The sequence below is a fragment of the Pristiophorus japonicus genome, chromosome 18, assembly GCF_044704955.1.
Source record: "Pristiophorus japonicus isolate sPriJap1 chromosome 18, sPriJap1.hap1, whole genome shotgun sequence".
In the NCBI taxonomy this organism is placed as follows: domain Eukaryota; kingdom Metazoa; phylum Chordata; class Chondrichthyes; family Pristiophoridae; genus Pristiophorus; species Pristiophorus japonicus.
The window spans coordinates 47,597,770-47,613,743 of NC_091994.1; the positions used below are offsets into that span (position 1 = coordinate 47,597,770).

Sequence of the window (15,974 nt, forward strand, 5' to 3'; positions counted from 1 at the left end):
GTTTAAAAACGGGGGCAGACAAAAGGCAGGTAACTATAGGCCGGTTAGTTTAACATCTGTAGTGGGGAAAATGCTTGAAGCTATCATTAAGGAAGAAATAGCGGGACAGCTAGATATGAATAGTGCAATCAAGCAGACGCAACATGGATTCATGAAGGGGAAATCATGTTTAACTAATTTACTGGATTTCTTTGAGTATATAATGAGCATGGTGGATAGAGGTGTACCGATGGATGTGGTGTATTTAGATTTCCAAAAGGCATTCGATAAGGTGCCACACAAAAGGTTACTGCAGAGGATAAAGGTACGCGGAGTCAGAGGAAATGTATTAGCATGGATCGAGAATTGGCTGGCTAACAGAAAGCAGAGAGTCGGGATAAATGGGTCCTTTTCGGGTTGGAAATCGGTGGTTAGTGATGTGCCACAGGGATCGGTGCTGGGACCACAACTGTTTACAATATACATAGATGACCTGGAAGAGGGGACGGAGTGTAGTGTAACAATATTTGCAGATGACATAAAGATTAGTGGGAAAGCGGGTTGTGTAGAGGATACAGAGAGGCTGCAAAAGATTTAGAAAGGTTAAGCGAATGGGCTAAGGTTTGGCAGATGGAATACAATGTCAGAAAATGTGAGGTCATCCACCTTGGAAAAAAAAACAGTAAAAGGGAATATTATTTGAATGGGGAGAAATTACAACATGCTGCGGTGCAGAGGGACCTGGAGGTCCTTGTGCATGAATTCCAAAAAGTTAGTTTGCAGGTGCAGCAGGTAATCAGGAAGGCGAAAGGAATGTTGGCCTTCATTGCGAGAGGGATGGAGTACAAAAGCAGGGAGATCCTGCTGCAACTGTACAGGGTATGGGTGAGGCCGCACCTGGAGTACTGCGTGCAGTTTTAGTCACCTTACTTAAGGAAGGATATACTAGCTTTGGAGGGGGTACCGAGACGATTCACTAGGCTGATTCCGGAGATGAGGGGGTTACCTTATGATGATAGATTGAGTAGACTGGGTCTTTACTCGTTGGAGTTCAGAAGGATGAGGGGTGATCTTATAGAAACATTTAAAATAATGAAAGGGATAGACAAGATAGAGACAGACAAGATAGAGGCAGAGAGGTTGTTTCCATTGGTCGGGGAGACTAGAACTAGGAGGCACAGCCTCAAAATACGGGGGAGCCAATTTAAAACTGAGTTGAGAAGGAATTTCTTCTCCTAGAGGGTTGTGAATCTGTGGAATTCTCTGCCCAAGGAAGCAGTTGAAGCTAGCTCATTGAATGTATTCAAATCACAGGTAGATAGATTTTTAACCAATAAGGGAATTAAGGGTTATGGGGAGCGGGCGGGTAAGTGGAGCTGAGTCCACGGCCAGAACAGCTATGATGGTGGAGCAGGCTCGAGGGGCTAGATGGCCTACTCCTGTTCCTAATTCTTATGTTCTTATGTTCAGCCAAAGTGCTTACCCCATTCCAAGTGTTTGCCTGCCCCAGCCGAAATGCCTTAAACCAGTCCAAGTACTTCCCGCCCCAGCCAAAGTGCCTTCCCCCAGCACAAGTGTATGCGTCCCCCAGCCAAAGTGCCTTACCCCAGTCCAAGTGTACTGTCCTCCCACAGCCAAGGGCCTTACCCCAGTCCAAGTACTTCCCTCCCTCAGCCAAAGTGCCTTACACAATCCAACGAATTCCCTCCCTCAGCCAAAGTGCCTTACACAATCCAACGAATTCCCTCCCCCAACTAAAGCGCCTTACCCCAGCACAAGTGTATGCCTCCCCCAGCCAAAGTCTCATACCCAAGTCCATCTACTTCCCACCCCCAGCCAAAGTGCCTTATCCCAGTCAAAGTGCCTTACCCCATTCAAAGTGTATGCCTAGCCCAGCCAAAGTCCCACAGCCCAGCGCAAGTGCATGCCTGGTGCAGCCGAAGTGCCTTATCCCAGTCCAAGTGGATCCCTCTACCAGCTGAAGTGCCTTACCCAAGCACCTGGATGGGGCATTGTGTATGGATTGTTAACAGGTTAATTGGGTATGAAGTGAATCATGCCAATTTTGTGACTTCTGTTTATCATCCACTCCAACGATGTCCCTTCTTGGGGTTTGGAAGAACGTGATCCGTTTTTCCTGAGTTCCCGCTCTCCTCTCCGATCCCACCCGCCCGCCATGCCGCTGCCAGCCGCTCTCCAACAGCCTCTCTCACTCGCGGCCCCAAGGCCCTCCGACACCCTCAACCGCCTCCACCGGCCGCCGCTCGGGACGTGTGGGGTAATTGGTGGGCCTTGCGAGTCCCAGGGAGGGGGAGTCGGTGGGCCTAGCGAGTCCCGGGAGCAGGGGAGGGGGGCGGCGGAGTCTCAGGGCTCAGCTCCTGCCTCTCGGCACCACGTGAGCCGAATGATTCGGGGCCTGGGAGGGGGCGGTGGGCGGAGCTTGACAGGGGCGGGGCTTGTCGTCTGTTGGTCAAAAAAGTGCAGTGCGGGGCGGGGGGGCTGGACGGACGCCTGTCTGTCCAAGAAAAGTGCAGCACAAATAGTTAGCCTTAGACTTTACACTTTACATCGCCCATCTAATCGCTCAAAACGGACCTTTATCGCCCATTTTCACCAAAAAGTGGAAACTAGGCCCAAAACATCGCTGGAAAAATAGGCCCTCAAGTTTTGGCTCACTTTGCCAAAATGATCGCCGAACTGATCGACCAAAACAAGGCCCATTCCACTTTCGGCACAGAGTCAGCACTTCACTGGGCTGATGGAAGGCCGAAAACATCGCTGAGAAATAGCTGCTTTTCCCGGGCTTTACAGAAGGAAATGGGCACTACGGACGCCATTTTGAAGATTGGACGACGGGTGGGGGCAACAGAAAAAACGAGCTAAATAGTTGTGAGTTATTTAGAGAGTTATTTATAGATAGATCAACTCAGAATATGATATTATGGTATATATATTGAGAGTAGCTATTGTAGAGGCATTTTTTTGCGAAAAGTGTTTTGTAGATAGTGAAAAGAATTATTGATATTGTTGAGGTCTATTAGACTGACTGGTATACAGTATAGAGAGAGTAGAGAGATTAGTTTAATTTAGTGAAAGTAATTATTGATAGTGATGGGGCCTATGCTTTCTCTGCCATTACTTGTAACTGCTCACACGCTGGTTTCTGAAAGGATCAAGCGAAGAGATGGCAGGGTAATGCGTAGTCCCCTGCAGCAATGGTAGCTGTGACATCGCCCGTCACACACTCCATCATGTTCAGGTCGACACGGGTTCTTCGGGAATCTTCCATCATTTCCAGACCGGTAATCCTGGGCTCCAAGCTGTGTGCAGAGCCCCGTACAATATTGGAGATGGACTCCTCCATGTTCCTTGACATTGCCAATACTCTCTCTGGCAGGCTAGCCATTGCACCCAGCACTTTGGTCTGCATGTCCATCACCCTTCTGCTGAAGACCGACCCATCAAGGTCCTTATCTGAGTCTTGTGCAGCAGAACCCGTGTGCGAACTCACTCTCCGGGAAGCTGACCCCGAGCTACCCTTTCCCCCCCGGACTTGCTGCAGCCCACTCCCACTTGTGCCCGGTGCCTCACCTGTGCAGATCCCACTTCTACTCTAGCCTCAAATATGCGCAGTGCCAGTTTCTGAGCTACTTTCTGCGAGTGACAAATGCAGCAACGCTGCGTTGTCTTCTTCTCCCCCCTCGCTCTCGTGCATTGCCTCAGGGACCGGCTTCTCAGGTGCTTGTTGCTGATTATCTGCAAGCAGAAATGCAGAAGAGTTGGGTTATGATGAGGGGAGGGGGGCATGAAGCAGGATACGCATGCATACAGCATCAGCAGCTTGAACGTGAGAAGAGATTGTGGGATGAGGGGGAAGTGCGGTGTGAGGAGAATTAGGAATGAACATACCGTTGATGTCCCCAAGGGGTTCAACCTCGCTGGTTTGAGGCCTGCCTCTATGATCTGCTGCCCAATGATGTCCACCGCTTTCTCCTCCAGCAGGCTGAGGTCATGGTTGTCAGTCTGCCCCCGCCTGTCTGCCGCTGCTCCCTCTGATGATGCGCGACCTTTGCCTGCAAGAGAAAGAGAAGTGTGTGAGTGAGTGTGGTGCAATGTGTTTGGGTGATGTGCTTGCCATGGTTGAATAGCTGTCAGTATGTGCAAAGTGAGAGATGTGGGTGTGAGTGTTGCAGCAGTGGTAAGGCTGTGAGGGTGAAGTGAAGCTCTGATTATAAGGGGTGAGTGGTGATGGGTAGAGATTGTTGGTAGGTGTGTGCTGGGGGTGTGGTACATTGAGCAGTGTGTGAGGCTTGTGGTGCAGATGGTGGGATATGGCAGTTGCTGAAGCATTTACTGACCTTGACCGGTCGTGTGAGGTCATTAAACTTCATCTGACACTGGATGGCCGACCTTGGGACCGCCATGCTGGCCGTGATGTGGGTGACTATGTCCTGCCAGAGATTTCACGAGGAGTGTGACGAGAGCTTCCTGCCAGTGTGGGGGAAGTGGACAGCCTGCCTCCTCTCCATGGCCACGAGCAGTGGCTCAAAAACCGCTTTGGAGAATCTGCAGGCTCTCCCTGTGCCGAGGCTCCGCCATGGGTTTGCACTAATGTCTTCTTCCAGCTGCACTTGTGAGGGGCTTGACAATGAGGTGCAGCAGCATCAGTGCATCTCCCCTTTAAGTACTGAATAAAGCCTGTGGCAAACATGACTGGGAATTAGACTGGACCCAATATTGGCCCATCTTGAGCGTTAAGCCAATGAGCAGCAGTTTCAGCGTGAAATCAAGACTATAATCATGATAATGAGGACTGAGCACGAATTTTGCATGCTACCTAGATCTTTTGGACCTGGTGCAGCTTAACATCGTTGGGCCAGGACACTGTCCGTTTCGTGGCCATTTCTAATTTCTAGGCCATTATCCCTTTAAACAGCGAGGTGTCTCACAGTTACTGAAAGGAACATGTCAGATGGAACAGAAACCAAGCTATTTGTGTAATGTGGCTATAAACTACAGACCAAGAGGGTTGGACTCTGTTCTGGACAGTCCCTCTCCTTAAAATAACAGAGCACAGTTCCTGCCCGGACCCCTGGTGTGTGTCAGTCTCACGCCCACCCGGGGCAACTGGTTTGGGCGACACCAAACCGCCTTCAAATACTGGAAGATGATTGGCTGAAGCCACCAATCGACAGTTTAGCTTCAACCAATCCCCTTTGGTATTTAAATGAGGTGTAATTGGCTCTCAATGTCCTGATTCTGTGAAAGCAGAGACTCAGAAAATAGATTGTATTTAGCAGTTTACTGTCCCCCTCCCCTTTTATAGGGGGTACTTGTAAAATATATTATTTTAATGCCCTCAAAAATTAAAAAAAACACAAAAAATACAAAAAATATTAAAAAAGAGAGCAGTTAAAAGTGTCTGGAGTGTCCCCCAGACCGGGGGGCACTCGGTCTAATGTTTATTTTGTCCCTCCCCCAAAAGAGTTGTAGAGCTGTTGCGGGGGGCACTTGATCTAATGTTTATTTTGTTCTCCCCCCCCCAAAACAGTTGTAGAGCTGTTGGACCAAATTTTAATTTGATTTTATATGTTTTAAAGTCTAATTTATTTTAATTGCCGGTTTTAGTGTCCCCCTCCCCTTTTATAGGGGGTACTTGTAAATTTATGCTTTTAGTGCCCAAAAAGAAAAAAAACCCACAAAAAAACCCCCAAAAAAGGGCACTTGTTTAAAAGTGTTTGGAGTGTCCCCCAGATCAGGGGGCACTTGAATTAACGTTTATTTTTTTCTCCAATCAAAAGAGTAGTATTGAGTAGTTTAGTGTCCCCCTCCCCTTTTATAGGGGGCACTTGTAAAATATATTATTTTAATGCCCAAAAATCACAAAAAACCCCCACAAAAAACGCACAAAAAAACCTACAAAAATACAAAAAAAAAGGGCATTGGAAAATGTACCCCCCAGATTGGGGGGTACTTGATTTAAATGTTTTCTTTTGTTTCATCTAAAAGAGTTGTATTTAGCAGTTTAGTGTCCCCCTCCCCTTTTATAGGAGGCACTTGTAAAATATTTTATTTTAATGCCCAAAAATCACAAAAAAGCCCCACAAAAAAACAAACAAAAAAAAAATTTAAAAAAGGGGCAGTTGAAAAATGTTTGGAGTGTCCTCCAGATCGGGGGGCACTTGATCTAACTGTTAATTTTATCCCCCAAAAGAGTTTTATTTAGCAGTTTACTGTCCCCCTCCCCTTTTATAGGGGGCACTTGTAAAATATATAATTTTAAAGCCCCCCCCAAAAAAAACTCAAAAACAAAAAAAAACAAAAAAAAAAGGCATTTGAAAAGCGTCTGGAGTGTCCCCCAGATCGGGGGGCACTTGATCTAACTGTTAATTTTGTCTCCGTAAAAAGAGTTGTATTTAGCAGTTAGTAGAATGGAGTTCATAGTCATACTGGTCAGCTGCTGGTTGACAGCAGGTTAGAATATGATAGTCAGCTGGCTGGCAAGTTAGTACTTCGGTAACTAGTTATAACTTCAGTCCCTTCCCTGTTAAGCATGTTCACTCATGTTGAAGCACTGGCAACACACACACAGCAAAATTGTCTAAACACTAACTGAGGGGGTTCACCGACAGATTGAGTCAGGACTCTATGTGGGAGTCACACAGTAAGTGTCCCAGGGTGAGGAGCTTGCTGTATGGAGAATGTTTCAGATGGTTTCTCTGGGAGGGAGCTGCCAGTAACGTGCGCTGTATCAGTGTGTGGTGTAGAAAGTGTCCCAGTCCTCCAGCTTTATAAGGTGTCTGTATTAATGAGAGAGCCACAAGCTGAGAGTACTGCATCAGACTGTGGTATGGCGGAGAGTTCTTGTTATTGGAGAGGTAATCTGCAATTTAAACTCCAGCCCAGGACAGATGAAGCAGAAACTGAGAAATATCAGGCAATAAACGATCTTCTGATTAAGATGTCAGTCAGTTGCTAACAGTGCTGAGGTGTCTCTGCCTCAATCTGACGGTCTCTGACGCTGAATGGGCGGGTTTCCGATCATTGCCCTGGTTGGTCAGTGTGAATGGCTCTAATTTGCATGGATTTCCTGCCTGGTGTGAATGGGTCTATAACTGGGCTCAATGGGCAGCTGCTGCCACAGTCTGTCACAGATACACTCGGGGAAGGCAGGCAGGAAGCAAGCTCAGTGGCAGGAACGATGCAGACGCTGTGCTTTTTCTGGTCTCTGGCACTGTGGCTGGGCTGTAAGTACAGACACTGAACTCTGCTCCTCCCGCAGCAGCACATTGGGCGCTTGGGGTCACTTTTAAAGAGTCAATGTGTAATGTTTAATCCCTGCTCTTTTACAGGTGGACAGTCTCAGACTCTGACTCAGCCTCCAGCCCTGACCGTGAAACCAGGGGACACGGTCACACTCGACTGTAACATTGGAACGGTTGATAGCTATCCTGTCAACTGGTACAAGCAGACACCAGGAGCAGTTCCTCAATGGATCCTCTATTACCATCACTCTCACAGTGCCCCAACCTATGGTTCGGGGTTTACCAGCAACCGTTTCACATCGAAAGCCAACAGCGGCCACAACATTTACCAGTTAATCATAAAGTCCGTGGAGGTGAATGACGCTGCCGTCTATTACTGTGAAAAATGGTTTTCAGCAAGCAGTGCTTATGTGTCACAGTGACAGAAGGTAACACAAAAACTGGGAGCAGCAAATGTTATACACTTAACAACATTTTGCATCTGAAAACATTCTAATGTTTTACATTTCATAAAATCACTTCAATGTTGTCTTTTTTTTTATACAATATTTTCTAATTTATCCCATTTCAGACTTGGGAGCATTGAGTCTCACTGCCCAGTATTGGGTGTTGCTGACCTTTAATGTCAGTGTGTGGATGTTGCTGAGAGTTCATTCCTTCCTGTCCCACACCAGCTGGTACACTCGCAATACATGGTGTCTGATTAATGCTGGCACTGGAGCTTCTGAATGTGTTTTCTGTCTGATTCCAGGGTCCTGGGTAATTGTATGGACTGAACCCTAGAACATCTCACTGTGGGGGTGTTCGGCAAAGGGACCAAGCTCTTTGTAGCAGGTAAGTGGCTGGGAAATCCCTCCTGCAGGGACTCTCTGGGTTTGAACATTTAGACGTTCATTAATAATTTAAACTATTATTTCTACTATTTGTTCGACATTAATTTGAGTGAAAATGCTGATTGCAGTACAATCCTGTTTAGTGTCTAATACTAACTCTGTTAATTAGTGCTGTGTAATTTTTGAATTCTAATTGAATTGTTTCCTGAAATTATCTGCAGATTGCTTTTTAAACAGTTGATGCAGATAGTGTCTGGGTCACAGTGTCTGATGCAGCTTACTCCAAACCTGGATGGAAGGCAGTGCTGGAAAAAGTGTTACATGATTTCCCTCAACCCCACCCCCACCCCCACCCCCACTCCTCCCATGGTTGAGCTGTTTTATTTAACAATGGTGGGAATGTTTTCACCATTAGCTAGATTGGGATGGATTATACTGAAGGCATATGTGGTTTGGTTAATAGTACTCTTGCCCCTGAGTCAGAAGTTTGTTCCACTCCAGACTAGGCTGACACTCCAGTGCCATACTGAGGGAATGCTGCACTGTCAGAGGTGCTGTCTTTTGGCTGAGATGTCTGAAACATAGAAACATAGAAAATAGTTGCATGAGTAGGCCATTTGGCCCTTTGAGCCTGCACCACCATTCAATAAGATCATGGCTGATCATTCCCTGAGTACCCGTTTCCTACTTTCTCTCCATAACCCTTGATCCCCTTAACCGTATGGGCCATATCTAACTCCCTCTTGAATATATCCAATGAACTGGCATCAGCAACTCTGCTGCAGGGAATTCCACAGGTTAACAACTCAGTGAAGAAGTTTCTCTTCATCTCAGTCCGAAATGGCCTACCCCTTATCTTAAGACTGTGTCCCTGGTTCTGGATTTTCCCAACATCTGGAACATTCTACCTGCATCTCACCTGTCCCGTCCCATCCTGTAAGAATCTTACATGTTTCGACGAGATCCCCTCTCATCCTTTTAAACTCCAATGTGTATAAAGGCCTTGTTGATCCAGTGTCTCCTCATATGTCAGTCCTGCCATCCTGGGAATCAGTCTGCTGAACCTTCGCTGCACTCTCTCAATAGCAAGAATATCCTTCCTCTGATTAGGAGACCAAAACTGAACACAATATTCCAGGTGAGGCCTCACCAAGGCCCTGTACAACTGCAGTAAGACCTCTCTGCTCCCATACTCAAATCCCTTAGCTATGAAGGCCAACATACCATTTTCTGCCTTCACTGCCTGCTGTACCTGTGTGCCAACTTTCAAAGACTGATGAACCATGACACCCAGGTCTCGTTGCACCTACCCTTTTCCCAATCTGCCGTCATTCAGATAATCTGTCTTCGTGTTTTTATTCCCAAAGTGGATAACTTTACATTTATCCACATTATACTGCATCTGCCATGCATTTTCCCACTCACCTAACCTGTCCAAGTCACCCTGCAGCCTCTTAGTGTCCCCCTCACCGCTCTCACTGCCACCCAGTTTAGTGTCATCTGCAAACTTGGAGATATTACACCCAATTCCTTCATCCACATCATTAAAATATATTGTAAAGAGCTGGGCTTCCCAGCACTGAGCCCTGCGGCACTCCACATCACTGCCTGCCATTCTGAAAAGGACTCGTTTATCCCGACTCACTGCTTCCTGTCTGCCAACCAGTTCTCTATCCACTTCAGTATATTAACCCCAATACCATGTGCTTTGATTTTGCACACCAATCTCTTGTGTGGGACCTTGTTAAAAGCCTTTTGAAAGTCCAAATACACCACATCCACTAGGTCTCCCTTGTCCACTTTACTGGAATTCTTTTGAGCGTGTAACTAGAAGATTTGTCAAGCATGATTTCCCCTTCATAAATCCATGCTGACTTGGACTGATCCTGTCACTGCTTTCCAAATGCGCTGCTAATTCATAATAATTGATTCCAACATTTTCCCCACTACTGATGTCAGGCTAACCGGTCTATAATTACCTGCTTTCTCTCTTCCTCCCTTTTTTTAAAAAGTGGTGTTACATCAGCTACCCTCCAGTCCATTGGAACTGATCCAGAGTCGACAGACTGTTGGAAAATGATCACCAATGCATCCACTTTTTCTAAGGCCACTTCCTTAAGGACTCTGGGATGCAGACTATCAGGACCTGGGAATTTATTGACCTTCAATACCATCAATTTCCTTAACAATTTCCTGCCTAATAAGGATACCCTTCAGTTCCTCCTTCTCACTAGAGCCTTGGTCCCCTAGTATTTCAGGAACGTTATTTGTGTTTTCCTTCGTGAAGACAGAACCAAAGTATTTGTTCAATTGGTCATCCAATTCTTTGTTCCCCATTATAAATTCACCTGAATCTGACTGCAAGGGACCTACATTTGTCTTCACTAATCTTTTTCTCTTCACGTATCTATGGAAGCTTTTGCAGTCAGTTTTTATGTTCCCGGCAAGCTTGCATTCGTGCTCTATTTTTAGCCCTCTTAATTAAACCCTTTGTCCTCCTCTGCTGTATTCTAAATTTCTCACAGTTCTTGGGTTTGTTTTTTCCTGGCCAATTTATATGCCTCTTCCTTGGATTTAACACTATCCTTAATTTCCCTTGTTAGCCACGTTTGAGCCACCAACCCTGCTTTTCTTTTACTCCAGACCGGGGTGTACAATTGCTGAAGTTCATCCATGTGATCTTTAAATGTTTGCCATTGCTTATCCACCGTCAACCCTTTAAGTATCACTCGCCAGTCTATTCTAGGCAATTCATGCCTCAAACCATCGAAGTTACCTTTCCTTAAGTTCAGGACCCTAGTTTCTGAATTAACTGTCACACTCTATCTAAATAAAGAATTCTACCATGTTATGGTCATTGTTCCCCAAGGGGCTCCTAAATGTTGAATTCCCAGCCTTGGTCACCCTGGAGTCATGTCTCCGTGATGCCAATGACATGTTATCTGTCAACTGCTATCTGCGCAGTTAATTCGTCCACCTTATTCCGAATACTCCTCGCATTGAGGCACAGAGCCTTCACGCTTGTCTTTCTAACACACTTTGCCCCTTTTAGAATTTTGGTGTAATGTGGCCCTTTTGGCTTTTTGCCTTGGGTTTCTCTGCCCTCCACTTTTACTTTTCTTCTTTCCATCTTTTGCTTCTACCCCCATTCTACTTCCCTCTGTCTCCCTGCATAGGCTCCCACTTCCCTGCCATATTAGTTTAACTCCTCCCCAACAGCACTAGCAAACACTCCCCCGAGCACATTGGTTCCGGTCCTGCCCAGGTGCAGACCGTCCGGTTTGTACTGGTCCCACCTCCCCCAGAGCCGGTTCCAATGTCCCAGGAATTTTAATCACTCCTCAAGCCACGTATTCATCTGAGCTATCCTGCGATTCCTACTCTGACTAGCACGTGGCACTGGTAGCAATCTTGAGCATACTACTTTTGAGGTCCTACTTTTAATTTATCTCCTAGCTCCCTAAATTCGTCTCGTAGGACCTCATCCCATTTTTACCTATATCGTTGGTGCCTATATGCACCATGACAACTGACTGTTTACCCTCCCTTTTCAGAATGTCCTGCACCCGCTCCCAGACATCCTTGACCCTTGCACCAAATGTCTGCCTTCTCGAGGTAGATGTAAAATATCTTGTGGCACTATGTTGAAGAGCAGTGGTTATCCACGGGTGTTCGGTCAATATTTATCCATCGATCAACATCACTTGATATTATCAAATTGCTGTTTGTCGGACTTGCTGTGTGTAATTTAGCTGCTGTGTTTTCTACATTACAAAAGTGACTATTTTTAAAGTACATAATTGTCTGTAAAGCCCTTTGGGACATCATGAAAGGTGCTATATAAATGCAAGTGTCTCTTTCTATTACATTAAAACATTGAAAAAAAAATTGCATTTATGTAGCACCTTTTTAAAAGAATCCATGGAAGAGATAGCAGACGTATTACTACACATATTGAATAATTAATTAGAAAACAGTGTACTGCCAGAGGACTGATGAAAGCTTAATGTTCTATCCCCCTTAAATATAGGTATTGCATGTCCAATTAGCTTAACATCGGTGGTAGGAAAAATAATGGAATCTCTCTACTAAAGGAGAAAATAAGATCTGGAGACTAAAAATATAATGAATGGTCAGCATGGATTTCAAAAGGGAAATTCTTGCTTGACCAACCTTATTGAAATTTTTGAAGATATAACAGAGGGAGTGAACAATGGTAATGAAGGAGATGTAATTTATCTAGATTTTCAAAAGGCCTTGGATAAGGTAGCCCATAATAGACTGATGAGCAAGGTCAGAGAATGTGGAGTGAGGGGACAAGTAGCGGAATGGATCATTATCTGGCTTCAGGACAGAAAGCAGAGAGTAGGAGTAAAGGGTAGCTATTCACAGTGGCAGAAGGTGGGTAGTGGTGTCCCACAAGGATCAGTGCTGGGGCCACTGCTGTTCACAATTTACATCAATTGATTTAGACGTTGGAATTAAAAACACAATTTCTAAATTTGTGGATGGTGCCAAATTGTGAGGAGTGAGTGAATAGTCAATACCAAGGAGTACTGCAACAAATTACAGGAGGACATTAATAAACTTGCAGAATGGGCATTTCACTGGCAAAATGAAGTTCAAAACAGATAAATGTGAGGTGTTACATTTTGATAGGAAGAATAGGGAGGTCACGTATTACTTGGAGGGTGCGAGTCTCGGTGGGGTAGAGGAACAAAGGGATCTGAGTACAATTCACAAATCGGTAAAAGTTGTGACACAGGTTAGCAAGGCAATAAAAAAAGCAAACCAAGCACTGGGGTTTAGTTCTAGAGGTATAGAATTGAAAAGTAGGGAAGTTATGCTAAACCTGTGTTGAACCTTGGTTAGACCACACTTGCACTGTGTCCAGTTCTGGTCGCCATATTATAAAAAGCATGTAGGGGCACTGGAGAGGGTGCAGAGAAGATTTACAAAGATGATGCCTGAAATGTGAGGGTATACATATCAGGAAAGGATGAACAGGCTGGGTCTCCTCTCTTGAACAAAGGTGGCTTAGGAGTGACCTATTACAGGTCTTTTAAATTATGAAAGATTTTCATAGAGTCGATAGAGAGAATGTTTCCACTTGCAGGGAAGAGCTTAACTAGTGTCTTTTTCAGAAAGATAGCACCACTAATAATGCATTACTGTACTTGTGAGTACTGCACTGAAATGTTGGCTGAGACATAGTCCATATATTTCTCCTTCCCAATTAGACTGCTCACGATCTGTCGGTCTGGATCTGTTTATTACCATAGATGATGCCGAGTGTTCATTATTCTGTCATTCTTACCCATCCCCAACATTCCCCAATATTCTGATTTGAATTATGATGCGTTGCGCTTTAATTCACATTTGTCTGCACCGATTTCATCCTGATCATCAATTTCCCAAAATTTACTCCCTCCCTGCGCCAGTTGAGGTACTCAACACTGCATTTTGAGCCAGTTCAGAGATGCCGAACCCCATCCAATTCTCTACCCCCATACTCTCAGACACTATACCCCATCCAACACCCTACACTCTCTCAATTCCTCACAGTTCATGCTGGAATTCCCCTTCTGACTCTCATCCAAAAAAGCACTGCTCCCAGCCTCTACTCCCTTCCCTCTTCCCTTCATAGCCATCCATTTCCCTCGGCACTGCTCCTTTGTGTCCTGTTGCTAAATGATTCTGGTTGCTGCACATTAAGGCTGGAGCTGGGTACAAGTTCTGGGTACAATTTCCGCCCCCCCACCGCCGGTGGGGTGTGGGGACCATAATCTATCTGTAGCTGGACTCCAGTCAGAACGACACTGCTGTGAAAAGGCTGGATGGTTTGTGCTGATGTTTGGCATTGACCGCTAACACCCGGACTGGGCCCACACCACTGGCTCACTGAATTCTGTCGTTTGCCGTGTCGACACTGAGCCTGTGCCGGTGGGTTAGTGTTGCTGCATCGTGAACATCTCCGGCTGCCCCACATCAGCACTTGTACATTTTCCTTTTTTGTTTAAACAAAACACTTTGCAACTTCCTATTTCTGACCATGTACACTTGGATATTGAGGATCGTACCTCCCATTCCCTCAGGATCCTGTCCATGGGAGTTGTGAGCCAGCCCCATCTTGCCCTAAATGACCATTCTTCATAGATTGGCCGGGACAGTGAGTGTTAGTGGATCATTCACCTGTCAATGGCCTTGTCTTGTCCTCGCCTCACACCCACAACAGCGCACCTTCCCAGTTGGGGAGTGGCAGGTGGGAAAAGGGGACGTTGGCGTTTTGTTCCCCTCTCCCAACCTCTGGGTAATGTGCCAATTGGAGCAACATCGCTGCCCATGGACCGACTGGTCTGTGGAGCTCGGGACCACACAGTACCCTTACCCACTGGCACAGGGGAGGGTTTGAGATCTTTTTATCCTTCCTGTGGCAGTGGGTGGCAACGCAGGGGCATTAGTGATGGGTGGGAAGGGGTGAATTGTAGAGGTGGAATGTGCAGCCGGTAGGACAGGGTGTGGGCACATTACACGGGTATGATACCACTTTACACTGGCAGTGTGTCTCCAAGTCCTTTAATGGCTCAGTGCCAAAACACATCACTCTTTGGGGCAGATTTTTAACTTGCAATCAAAGGTTGTAGAGGTCACTGGTTTGTGGTCAGAGATCCAGGGTCACTCCTCTCCCTAACCAGGGATACTGAGGCCAAGTGAAGGGTCCCTGGTGCACTCGCCCTAGATCAGCCACCTTGGCACAGACCGGGGATGGATCCTGGGAGCAGGAGGTGAAGTCCCAGAGCGAGTGATGCTCTAATCCACCCAGTCACCAGGAGGATACGAAAACAATAATTGTACGTCAAGAAATTGTCGTCCTTTGTTTTGACAAACCATGTTCAACCTTAAAGGGGCAATGCACTCACTGTGAACTTCTGGGGCCCACTTTCGGAAGATGCAACCGTTAAAATCTGCTTCTATTAAACTCTGAAATATGTTAAACATTTCAATAACTTTATTCAAACACTCCTTCTCTGGTTCCTATTGCAGCTCAGCAACTCCCTGAACCTTCACTAAAAGTGCTCGGGCCTTCGGCCGAGGAGATGAGCGCTAAAGGAGCAGGCACGTTAGTTTGCCTGGTCAACAAACTGTCCATGGGCTTCGCTGTGGTCAGCTGGACAGTTGATGGGAGTCCGACGAGCAGTGAGGTCCAAACCAGCGCGGTGTCGCGGAACACGGACAACACCTTCAGTCTCAGCAGCTACCTGACGGTCCCCGGCACAGACTGGAGCAGTGGGAAGGTGTACTCCTGTACAGTTCAACAAGGGACAGCTTCGAAAACATCCGCTACAGTCGCACAATCCGACTGTTAAATAGATCGAAGCTTCACTCGCGTATGCTGCCTGATTATTGGGGCAGTGTCACTTGCCCCATTATCCACCCTGTATCCCTCAGCAACCCCATCTTCTTTCCCCTACCCCATTCTCCACCCTCTCCCCTTGGTCTCTGCTGCATTTTGTGCTTCTGGTTTGCATTGTGTGGTTCTGCTGTAACATTTGAAGTGTTTGTACCCGAGGCAGGTTTGTTCAGCTTCTCCTATTAAGAGGCTGCACAAGGGTTACAGTGACCAGATACTGGTCTAGAGTCAGAAAGTTCATTTGAAATTGGTAGTTTGTTCAACAACACCTGAAGGATTTAATGAAAATGATTAATGAAGATTGTTTATGATCTGCCAACAGCATCAGGCTGACAATGATGGTCTGTGACTGATCTAACTTCCAATAAAGAGAATCTGTGTAGGAAATATTTGCGTGCTTTGTCACCTTGTGTGCCCTCCCCAGCCCTGACACCACCAAGTGGGCTAGATGTGAAGGGACCCAACACTTTGCTCCAATTCTGATTC

General features: G+C 46.2%; 1 protein-coding gene across 1 annotated transcript; it reads left to right on the forward strand.

Moving 5' to 3' along the window:
• The first annotated feature begins 7,180 nt into the window (after positions 1-7,180).
• On the forward strand, positions 7,181-15,748 carry LOC139229231 (immunoglobulin lambda-1 light chain-like). The gene is made up of 4 exons (XM_070860892.1): positions 7,181-7,226; positions 7,332-7,652; positions 8,043-8,078; positions 15,122-15,748. The coding sequence occupies exons 1-4, from the start codon at positions 7,181-7,183 to the stop codon at positions 15,442-15,444; spliced, it is 726 nt and encodes a 241-aa protein (XP_070716993.1). The 3' UTR covers positions 15,445-15,748.
• The last annotated feature ends 226 nt before the right edge of the window (positions 15,749-15,974 follow it).

Bases quoted from the DNA above. Each gene is read 5' to 3' on its own strand.
- LOC139229231 (XM_070860892.1), top strand. From the start codon at position 7,181: ATGCAGACGCTGTGCTTTTTCTGGTCTCTGGCACTGTGGCTGGGCT. The intron at 7,653-8,042 runs ATGTGTCACAGT...ATCTCACTGTGG, and splicing joins GTTTTCAGCAAGCAGTGCTT to GGGTGTTCGGCAAAGGGACC. The intron at 8,079-15,121 runs GTAAGTGGCTGG...TTCCTATTGCAG, and splicing joins GACCAAGCTCTTTGTAGCAG to CTCAGCAACTCCCTGAACCT.